The sequence below is a fragment of the Erythranthe guttata genome, chromosome 5, assembly GCF_056151865.1.
Source record: "Erythranthe guttata isolate IM_541 chromosome 5, IM_541, whole genome shotgun sequence".
Classification (NCBI taxonomy): domain Eukaryota; kingdom Viridiplantae; phylum Streptophyta; class Magnoliopsida; order Lamiales; family Phrymaceae; genus Erythranthe; species Erythranthe guttata.
Genome location: NC_142537.1, coordinates 2,855,089 through 2,865,562, shown reverse-complemented (window position 1 = coordinate 2,865,562; position 10,474 = coordinate 2,855,089). Strand labels below are relative to the sequence as shown.

The 10,474-nt window shown below is 36.6% G+C and overlaps 3 protein-coding genes across 3 annotated transcripts; 1 reads left to right on the top strand and 2 right to left on the bottom strand.

The window, feature by feature from the left end:
- The first annotated feature begins 362 nt into the window (after nt 1–362).
- On the top strand, nt 363–3,384 carry XTH28 (xyloglucan endotransglucosylase/hydrolase 28). The gene is made up of 4 exons (XM_088818562.1): nt 363–1,028; nt 1,450–1,550; nt 1,865–2,073; nt 2,485–3,384. Exons 1-4 carry the CDS (start codon nt 842–844, stop codon nt 2,981–2,983), a joined length of 996 nt encoding a protein of 331 aa, XP_088674688.1. The 5' UTR covers nt 363–841; the 3' UTR covers nt 2,984–3,384.
- A 1,593-nt stretch (nt 3,385–4,977) lies between these two features.
- LOC148770438 (FBD-associated F-box protein At4g10400-like) lies at nt 4,978–6,891 on the bottom strand. Its single transcript, XM_088818559.1, has one exon. The coding sequence runs from the start codon at nt 6,753–6,755 to the stop codon at nt 5,241–5,243; it is 1,515 nt and encodes a 504-aa protein (XP_088674685.1). The 5' UTR covers nt 6,756–6,891; the 3' UTR covers nt 4,978–5,240.
- An 815-nt stretch (nt 6,892–7,706) lies between these two features.
- LOC105966209 (putative F-box/LRR-repeat protein At3g18150) lies at nt 7,707–9,756 on the bottom strand. The gene is made up of 2 exons (XM_088818561.1): nt 9,537–9,756; nt 7,707–9,335 (listed from the first exon to the last, which is right to left on the bottom strand). Exon 2 carries the CDS (start codon nt 9,297–9,299, stop codon nt 7,794–7,796), a length of 1,506 nt encoding a protein of 501 aa, XP_088674687.1. The 5' UTR covers nt 9,300–9,335; nt 9,537–9,756; the 3' UTR covers nt 7,707–7,793.
- Nucleotides 9,757–10,474: the final 718 nt, after the last annotated feature.

Sequence of the window (10,474 nt, the reverse complement as noted above, 5' to 3'; positions counted from 1 at the left end):
AATTTAATCTCATTATTATTATTATTATACGAATGTTACTAGACATTCTCAAGACACCTCTGCCAATAGAAGATACACATGTTTTACAAACCTAAAACCATGAACATGGCTTTCATTTATTTAATTAATTAATATTTTCTATATACTCTTGTAGAAACTACTAAAGTACATAAATAATAAAATCCACATGCATTTATGTCATCCAAATATCAAAAATGAAAATAAATAAATAACAAGAAATTTAGTTGGTGGAGTAAAAACAGCTCGATCTACACATACTAATGTGGGTGTGTGTGTTTGTGTGTTTTGAATTGTTAGACCTACCGTGTATATTTCATCCAGTATAGCATAGTATAAACCCCGATTCAAAATATGACTACAATTTTTTTTTTTTTTGAAAAAAAAAAAGATTAATTTAAAAAAAAATAAAGAAAAATAAAACCCTTTGAACAGAATGAATATTTGTCTAAGCTACAAAGAGAACAGCTCATTCAACCTCTCAGTCTCACCACCCAATAAAATCACACTCTTCTGTCTTCCTCCTTAATCTCCTCTCTCTCTCTCTCCACTTTCTCTCTCTTCATGCTGTAGAGATTAAGACCCCTCTTCTTTCTTTCACACGTACGCACCCATTTTGGCTTCTATAATACGTCTCTCCTTCACACACACACACACTAAAACACAAGAAACACCCAGAACAAGAACAAGAACCCTCCGTATAATAAACCACATATATATATTTTTTCTGGCTCTTATAAAAAGAATTTGATTTCACTATAATCAAAAGAATAAAGGGCTCCAAATTCTTGTTTTTTTTTTCTTTAAAAAAAATAAATCAAATATGAATATGAATATTTTCGCAGCATTTATCCTCTGTTCAGCCTTTATGGTGTTGTCCGTTACTGGGGTTTCAAGAAATCTGCCGATACTGTCTTTTGATGAAGGGTACTCTCATCTCTTTGGTGATGCTAATCTCATGGTCCTTAAAGATGGGAAATCGGTTCATCTCTCTTTGGATGATAGAACAGGTCAATTTTTTTATTTTTTTTATTTTTTTAATTTTTTTATATTAAAAATTGATTTTTTTTTTATAATTATTTATTTTTCAAATTCCCTTTTGGTTGTTCTTCAAATTAACTTATGATTTGAGGCGTAATTAGTGGTTTTATGTTCTAAAGATTGGATTTTTAGTGGATGGTTTGTGTGTGATTAGTGGTTTTCAGGTGTAAAGATTGGATTTTTAATGGATGGTTTGTGTTAAATAGTGGTTATATGGTGTAAAGATTGGATTTTTAATGGATGGTTTATGTGTAATTAGTGGTTTTATGGTTTAAAGATTGGATTTTTTTTTTTTGGAAATATTTAAAGATTGGATTTTTAATGGATGGTTTGTGTAAGTGGTTTTAGGGTGTAAAGATTGGATTTTTAATGGATGGTTTGTGTGTGCAGGTTCTGGATTTGTGTCACAAGATATTTACCTTCATGGGTATTTTAGTGCTTCTATTAAACTACCTGCAGATTACACTGCTGGCGTTGTCGTTGCATTTTATGTGAGTAAATATTCTATTCCCTTTTAAGGATTATTTCTTCTATTTAATTTATTAATTGATTAGAAAAAAGAACATTTTTTTTTTGCATGACATAATTTAATGAAGGGGGCTCTCCAGTATCTTCATCTCAATTTCACCAAGATTTTGTTTTAATAAAAAAAATTGCAATTATCTTTTTAATATATACTAAAAATATTATAACCACCCAATAAAGATAAAATATTATCCAATCCCCTGCATCTTGAATTTGTACTGAGGTTAATTTATGCAAAAAAAAGTTCCTTTCTTGAAACTAGTATGGGTTTTGGTGACAGATGTCAAATGGTGACATGTATGAGAAGAACCACGATGAAATCGATTTCGAGTTCTTGGGGAATATACGGGGTAAAGATTGGAGAATTCAGACAAACATTTATGGGAATGGGAGCACAAGTGTTGGCAGAGAAGAAAGATATGGTCTTTGGTTCGATCCCTCCGAAGACTTCCATCAATACAGCCTCCTATGGACTCATAATCTAATTGTGTAAGTAATCTATGTCTATAGTTCTTGAATTTTCTTCTGTTTTTACTGTTTATGGTGTTTCATTTGTGATTCTCTCTCTCTCTCTCTCTCTCTCTCTCTCTCTCTCTCTCTCTCATCATGGAGAAAGAACTTTACTTTCCATTTGTGGAAGTACTTAGTTTATGTTTGGCATCCTATGCTCATTTTTAATGTTGTTGGCCTTATTTCTTCTCATGATTCAATTAGTGGATAGTATCTTTGAACAAAGCATATAACTTTGTGTGATTAGGAAATTACTTTTGATTCTCTATCCATTTTATACGGTTAAGTAAATAACTTAATATGCGGACTTAATTCTATAAGAAATAGTTTAATAAGTTCTAATAGCAAAACGATTCTTGATTCCGTTTTTTTTTTTGAATTTTGTTGCAGATTTTATGTTGATAATGTTCCGATAAGAGAGATCAAGAGGACAGAAGCAATGGGTGGGGACTTCCCTTCAAAGCCAATGTCTCTCTACGCAACGATATGGGATGGCTCCGATTGGGCCACAAACGGTGGCAAATACCGAGTCAATTACAAATACGCCCCTTTCATCTCCGAATTCTCCGAGTTCGTCCTCCACGGATGCTCCGTGGACCCCACCGAACACACCACCAACAACTGCGAACACACCCCCCAACCCGGCGCGTCACAGCCCGCGGGCCCCACACAAAACCAAAGAAGCAAAATGTCGAGCTTCCGGAACAAGTACATGCAGTACTCATACTGCTACGACCGATCAAGGTACAATACTCCCCCCACCGAGTGCGTGGTGGACCCTAAAGAGGCCGAACGCCTGCGCGGCTTTGACCCCGTGACCTTCGGAGGTGGCCGCCGCCCCCGCCGCGGCAAGAGGCACCACCGCAGTAAATCCGCATCTTCCATGTGATTAAGATGAGTTTATCGATGATTTGATTTTCCCTTATATATAATAATATTCGTGTTATGGTCACATTTTATTTGGGAGTTGGATTTAGGCATCTTGTGGATGTGAATAGAAGAAGGGATGAGGGGGAGGGCATAATGGTCATTTTGAAGATGGTATTTATTTTCATATATATATGTATGTATGTATGTATGGGCCTATGTTATGATGATGATGATGATGATGATGATGGGGTGTGTACATATGTCATACATTTAGGTACCCCCATATCCATATTTTCCTCATTGGTAGTAGCATTTATTGTGTACTCTTTTGGCTTCATAGACTTAATTTGGGAGAAATGATTTGTGTACTTTGAACATTTGATATATACCTTTGTGTTTCAATAAAAATATATAATAAATTATGTGGGGTTATTATTATTATTATTATTATTATTATTATTATTATTTATGAATATGTGGTAGGCTCGGAATAGTATTCCATTTTTTTTTAATGTTTTTGGTATTATTAAATTACAGTTGAATCTTGATAAATTAATAACTTCGCTGAAATAATAATTTGATAAATTAATAACTTCGCTGAAATAATAATTTCTTCACAGTAGAGTTGTGTTTAGTTTTTAACTCGATAATATAATAATTTGCAGAATTAATCGAATTTTGCTAGTACCGTCGTGTGTATATATATGGATTGTGTACATAGTCACTGACACGTCAGAATTGTTTTCTTGTTCACACACATACACACGGACCATTTTTTTATTTATTATTTAATTATTTAATTATATTTTATAGACATGTGTGGGAATCAAAGATTGCAGAGTGGACAAAAGGAGTTGAAAGGAAAAATCCAAACACTGCAAAACAACAACGAATAGTTAAAGCAACGTCATCATTAACGCGTTTAAGTTGGTTGAATTTGCGTTTTGCACCCTGAAATTTAAAATATAACAATTTACACCCTCAATATTTTTTAAACCTTAACTATAGAAAGTTTAATGTGCAGAATGTAAAAATAATAGGATACTTTTTTAAAAGACTCACAAATTAAGTTCGTCTTTCGTTTCAACGCAAAGCGAGTGAGAATTTTGTTCACCTTTAATTTGGCAATTCTGACAGAGTTATCTGACGCCATTCGTCTCGATTATATATTGATCACTCCATTGCAATCGAACCCGAATTTCGGGCAATTCAGATTCCGACAACTCCGTCACCTGTAAAGGTTGCCATTTTTTCCGACTCGGAATCAAAGTTTTCAATGGATTAATCCTCCAAATATTGGCATATTTCTCGGTTTCCCTCTTTTCGATTTTGCGGAAAAACCCACCGACTTCCTTCTGTTTCCTTCTTTTGTCCCAACTACTTTGTTGCGAGGACCATCTCGGAGTTATTTTTCTCGGACGACAATTACAAAAAAAGCCATTTAAAAAAAACAAGATTGGGACGAGTACACCAAATGTAGCGCCACGATTTCGACAGGACGGAGGTTCGGACAACTTTTTCTTGGGAGAGGAAACACAGTATTCTCTGCAACATCTCGTTCGGCAACTCGAATATTCTGTCCATGGAGTTGGAGTAACCTTTTGCCTTTTTCATGCATCTAATTAATAAACACTAATGAAATTAAACCCTAGTTTAATATTGTTACCAACGGCCGCTAGATCGAGCTTGTCACACATGGTTAGCCTACTGTTGTTTACGTCTCTTGTAGGGTCCAATATTGCATCAAGTTTTAATTAATTGACGCGGCAAATTAACTTGAAGGATTTTACAGCTTATATATAACTTCGACTTTTAATTTAGCCTTGATAAAATTTTAATTATGTGAGAACCCGAACTACGTTAATGTAGAATTTGTAATTCTTTAATCGCCCATATATATAACAAAAAAAAAAAAATCTACGAGTTTGTTAGCTACAACGTTAAACAACAGGTAAAATCCAAAGCTCGTGTAAATTTGGACAAAAAATAAAATTGGACAAATGTCTCAAAACCTTTTCCAGGAGAAGACTCAAATTGTTATTAGGGCAAAAGATCATATGAAACAGCATTTGGTCCTCTTATGAAATAACACTATACTAAGATGCAAAACAGGTAAACTGAATTCTCGTATCTTATTAAAAAAAAAAAAACATTCTCGTAAACAAACGAACGAGAGCTAGGCAACAACATTAAACCAACAGAAAGAAAAATGGATTTTGTATAATGTAAAAATGAGTTGTCTACGGTTCTAACTATCGTGAATCTCATAACTCGACTCACAAGCTTTCCCTCCATTTCAATCGAAAGCGCATACGACCAAAGTCCGGGAAAAATGCCGATTCCTCCGACAACCTCGTCGCCTGTACTAAAAACGGCTGCCATATTTTCCGACTCGAATCAAAACTTTCAATGGTTAAATCCTCCAAATCATCTTGCCAGATTTCTCGGTTCCCGCTTTCTCTCATCTCTTGGATCTCGATCCAAAACTCACTGAGTTCCTTCCTTTCACTTTCTTTGTACTCAGGCCCTACTTCTAACCACTTTGGATCTACGTTTCTCGGACGACAAATACAAAACAAACCATTTAACAAAGGCACAAGTGAACGCACGTGATCAGAACTCAACCGCAAATGCTCCATCGCAACAGGCTTATTATTATCACCACCACCATCGATAAATTCGTGTTGAACGTACGGCATATTCTCAACGGAATGATGAAAAATATTCAGGGAAATTTCGGACCCGCGTAGAGCGTGGAGCAGTTTACTTAGTCTGGGGAACCACAACTGAGAATCTTCCACATCATCGTCGTCGTCCCAAATAAACAGTTTTAAATACGACTCCCGGCAATTTGGTGCGGAAGAGATTGACGGGATAAGAAGTCCCGAATAGTAAAAATACTCCATGTTGGGGGCATCATCGATAAGTAGCCGATCAGATAGTTCGATCGAATTAATGTTATAGATTTCCACCCTCTTTAGAATCAACGACTTCAGATTGCCGAACTTACGGATGTTAACCCTAATCTTGCTGCCGTTGATCTTGATTGTTTCGAGAGTCGGGATGTCGATTTCAATGCATCGTTTCTCTTCTATGTACCTGTCGTTACTAATAAAAGTGAAGTGCTTGAGATGTTTGTGAAGCTTCGTCTCCAACTTTATAGTTGTCAGCCCTTTACATTCTTGGAACCACATATCAGTGAGCAAAGGGCAGCTCGATATTATCTTGTCGAAAATCTGTTGCTCGATCGAGACGGTTTGGAGGCGAAGTACTTGCAGACGCACAAAGGGTATATTCTCGGGAATATATTGGACCAAATTGCATCTTTCCAGACGTAAAAGATTGAGAGATTCCGCTTTATAGACTACCGAGGGCAGATTCCGCGTCATTCGAGAACCATGATTGGAAACAATAGAAAGACGAAACTCCTTTACGCCCATGGTTGCGAGTAACGGGATCCATTTATCGAGAAACGGAACAGATGTACAATCCCAATAATAGGTGAGCGATATAGAGAGGTGAAATTCCTCCAAGCACAGCTTTTGATCACAGTACAGCTGTAAAGTCTTGTCCACAACCAATAGAAAATTATTTTTGTTACCTTTGAAGTTGTTGTCTGAGAAATCGAGATTGGGACGAGTACACCAAACGTAACGCCACGATTTCGACAAGACAGATGTTCGGACAGCATCTTCTAGAGAGAGAAAATACAGAATTCTATGCAAGATGTCTTTTGGCAAATCGGATATTCTGGAATTATTACCTTCGTCTTCTTGCTTTGCCTTTTTCATACCTCTAATAAACCCTAGTCAACTCTGGAAAACCCTAGATATTATATAGAGATGATATACTTTTTTGTCTTATATAAAATAAAAGGTCGTCAGGTGAAAGATGTATACCTTTTATATTCTTGTTTTTTTTTCCAAATCAGAACCAAATTATCGAATTTCAAAGTTCCAAAAAATTGATTTTAGATTTTCTTTTTATCCAATTTAAATTTAAAAAATTCCAACTTTGTTTTTTTCTTTGTAAAATTCATATCAATAATATTAATATTATAATATATATAAATTAATAATGCAATCTATTTACAAATAGAAGTGTAAATAATATAAAATCCAACGTGTTAAAGAAAAATATGCAGCAAATCCCCACTACCACCACCACCTCTGGTCCGCCGCCGCACCACCGGCCACCATAATCAAATTCAATTTGTCCCTCCTCATTTCTCTAACTCCATCTAAAAGATTCGAAAAAAAAAAGAAGAAATTGCTGAGCCAAACCACCATTTATGCTAATTCCATCTCGAAAAACTTCCTTTTTATTCCGACAAGGGGTTTCGAGTCCAGGCTTGGTGTAGCCATCTCCTTCGTCTATTTCTTCTTTTTCTTCCTTGTGGTGCGTGCCACCTATTGCGACCGCCAAATCCAAACTCAAAGGGTATGTGAATACCGTAGATTCAATTGCGTCTCCATCACTTTTAGGGAGGAAGTTTTTTTTAATCCGAAGCCACATTCATTTTCACCGTCCTTTAGCAAATCGGATATCCTGGAATTATTACCTTCGGTTTCTGGCGTTGCCTTTTTCATGCCTCTCATAAACCCTAGTCAATACTTTTCAACTCGGAAAACCCTAGATACTTTTCATGCCTCTAATAAATTGGATTTTAGAAGATATCAAGATTCTGATTTTTGCAAAAGGGTGATTATTAACCGATGAAACCCTATCCTGCCCGCCCGCCAGACAAAACGACGTCATTTTGTTTATATTATGCAATAATAGTAATTTAATTAGTATAACATGAGTAAAGTACCTCTTACATGTCAAACTTATATATATGCAACGACCATGCAATCATTCCATTGCAATCGAACCTGGAAACGATCAAAGTCCGGCAATAATGCAGATTCTGACAACTGCGTCACCTGTAAAGTCTGCCATTCTTGTCTGCTCTCATCAAATCCTTGAATGGTTAAATCCTTCAAATGTTGCCATATTTTTCGATTTCCACTCTCTCTCATCATTTGGATTTTGCGGAAAAACTCACACAGTTCCTTCACTTCCCTTTCTTTGTCCCAATTCTCTTGCATGAACCAGTTCGGAGTTATGATTCTCGGACGACAAATACAAAACAAACCATTTAAAACAGATAAAAATGAAGGCACATGACTAATGTGCAGAGTCAAATGCTCCACCACAACAGGTCTATTACCACCATTAATAACGTCTTGTACTAGAATGTCTTCTTCAACGTGCACGTTGTTCGTGGAACTTTGAGCAATTTCAAGAAAAAGATTGGACCAACGTAAAGCCTGGAGCAGTTTACTTAGTCTGAGGAACCACGACTGCGCATCGTTTACATCTCGAATATACAGTCCTAGAGTTGAAGTGGTGGAAGCCGGTGCGAAAATATGGCAGCCGTTTTCCCATGGAGTTGACGAGATGGACGGGATAATAAATCCTGAATAGCGAAACGAGTTTATGTTGGGGGCATCAATACGTAGCTGAGATTGTTCGATCGAATTATTAAAGAATACCACCCTCTGTAGAATTAAATCCTTCAGATTACTGAACTTATGGCCGTGAAACTGAACCTTACTGCCGATAATCCTGATTGTTTCGATTGTTTCAAGTGTTGGGGCATCGATTTCAACGCTGCATTTTTCTCTTCCGTCAGTCTTGAAATTACAGAAAACGAAGTGCTTGAGATATTTGTGAAGCTTCTTATCCAACTTGATAGTTTTCAACCCCTCACAGTCTAGGAATAACATAGTAGTAAGCAAAGGGCAGCTTGAGATTATCTTGTCAACAATCTCATTCTTGATCAACACATTGCGAAGTCGAAGTTCTTGTAGACGCACAAAGGGTATATTATCGGGAATATTCTGGCCCAAATTGCAATTATACAGCCACAAAAGCGTGAGGGATTCCGCTTTAAGGACTACGGGCAGATCGATGATTCCCCGAACACTTTGTTCCGCAGGAATAGAAAGCTGAAAATCCTTTACGCCCATACATGGGAGTAACGGGATCCATTTATCGAGAAACGAGACCGATTCCTGATCAGAATCATTGCCTGGCAGCGATATGCAAAGGCGAAATTCCTCCAAGCACAGCCTTTGATTACGGTAATGCTGTAAGGTCTTGTCCACAACAGATAGAAATTCTGTTTTTTCACCTTTGAAGGAGTCGTGTGCAAAATCGAGATTGGGGCGAGTACACCAAACGCAACGCCATGATTTCGACAAGACAGAGGTTCGGACAGCATCTTTTTGGGAGAGGAAATAAATTATCCTCTGCAATATCTCTTTCGGCAACTCGGATATTCTATCCATGGAGTTGGAGCCGGTTTCCCCCTTTCCCTTTCTCCCCTGCGTGTAAGAAACCCTAGTAAAATTAACTCGGGAAACCACATCTATAATCTATATATTATATATACATATCTACAATATATATACGATGAAATATTTCTACGGTAAGGCTAGAAATCGGACTGATCGGAAAAAAAAAATTCAGCCGGAAAAAATAAAAATCGTTCTACTATCGGATCGAGCAAGGAAAGGAAAAAAAACCTGGAAATTGGGGAAATGATGTTCACTGTGGGCGAGACGATTGAAACACGGATAACTAGCAACGGCGGCGTGGTTGAAGGGAGAAGGACGGCGGTGTACGATAGCAACTCCGGCGATTTTGAGAGAAAAAAAAACGGCGGTATTTAGGTTTTGTGAAGTGGATTTCAGGGAAGGAAAGAAGAAGAATGAAACAGAGCTTCGGGAAATTAGGTACTGGGCGGAGTGTGAGTGAATACGGTTATTATTTTTGAAAATAACAGTCTAGTCCTCATATAGTTTAATCTTCATACAGTTTAGTCCTCATACTTCATATTTTCTGTGAAAATGTTTATGGTCATTTTTATGGCTGGGTCTGGGTTGGTTCGGTCGATTACCGGCGGTCTAAAAAATCGACACGTCTGACAAACCAATTTTGTTCAAATTTGAAAATCATTGCCTTTTTAGCACTTTGCCCCCTCAAAAAGTGTATTACAATTAACCCCTCATGAGATAATATTATTACAATTACCCCGAGAAGGGTAAAATGGTATATGTTTGGAGATATTCCATGGATTCAAAATGATCCCGTCAAAATTCACACGGTAAGGGGATTTTGTAAGATGACAACGAACTTTAAGAGGTTTTTGGTAATTATTAATACGTGTGAGTTTTCTTTTTTGTAAATTGACCTTAGTTCAGGGGCTTTATCATAAACTATCCTTAATGTTTTGCACTAAAATGTTTATGGCTACTTAGCCATTTCAGTTAAATCCGTTATAAAACAAGGGAAAGACAAGAAGAGAACAAGTGTGTGTATGTATTGTATTCTTATTCAAGTGTATCTTTATAGTATAAGAAGACTATTCAAAAGGTCATGAGTTTAAAAGGGAATGAATGGCCTTAACATCCACCATTATCAACTCTAATTACACATACTAATGATTTTGTAACTCCTATAG

Coding starts and splice junctions, on each gene's coding strand:
- XTH28 (XM_088818562.1), top strand. CDS start 842: ATGAATATGAATATTTTCGCAGCATTTATCCTCTGTTCAGCCTTTATG. Junction 1,029..1,449: donor CTCTTTGGATGATAGAACAG/GTCAATTTTTTT, acceptor TTGTGTGTGCAG/GTTCTGGATTTGTGTCACAA. Junction 1,551..1,864: donor GCGTTGTCGTTGCATTTTAT/GTGAGTAAATAT, acceptor TTTTGGTGACAG/ATGTCAAATGGTGACATGTA.
- LOC148770438 (XM_088818559.1), bottom strand. CDS start 6,755: ATGAAAAAGGCAAAGCAAGAAGACGAAGGTAATAATTCCAGAATATCC.
- LOC105966209 (XM_088818561.1), bottom strand. CDS start 9,299: ATGGATAGAATATCCGAGTTGCCGAAAGAGATATTGCAGAGGATAATT.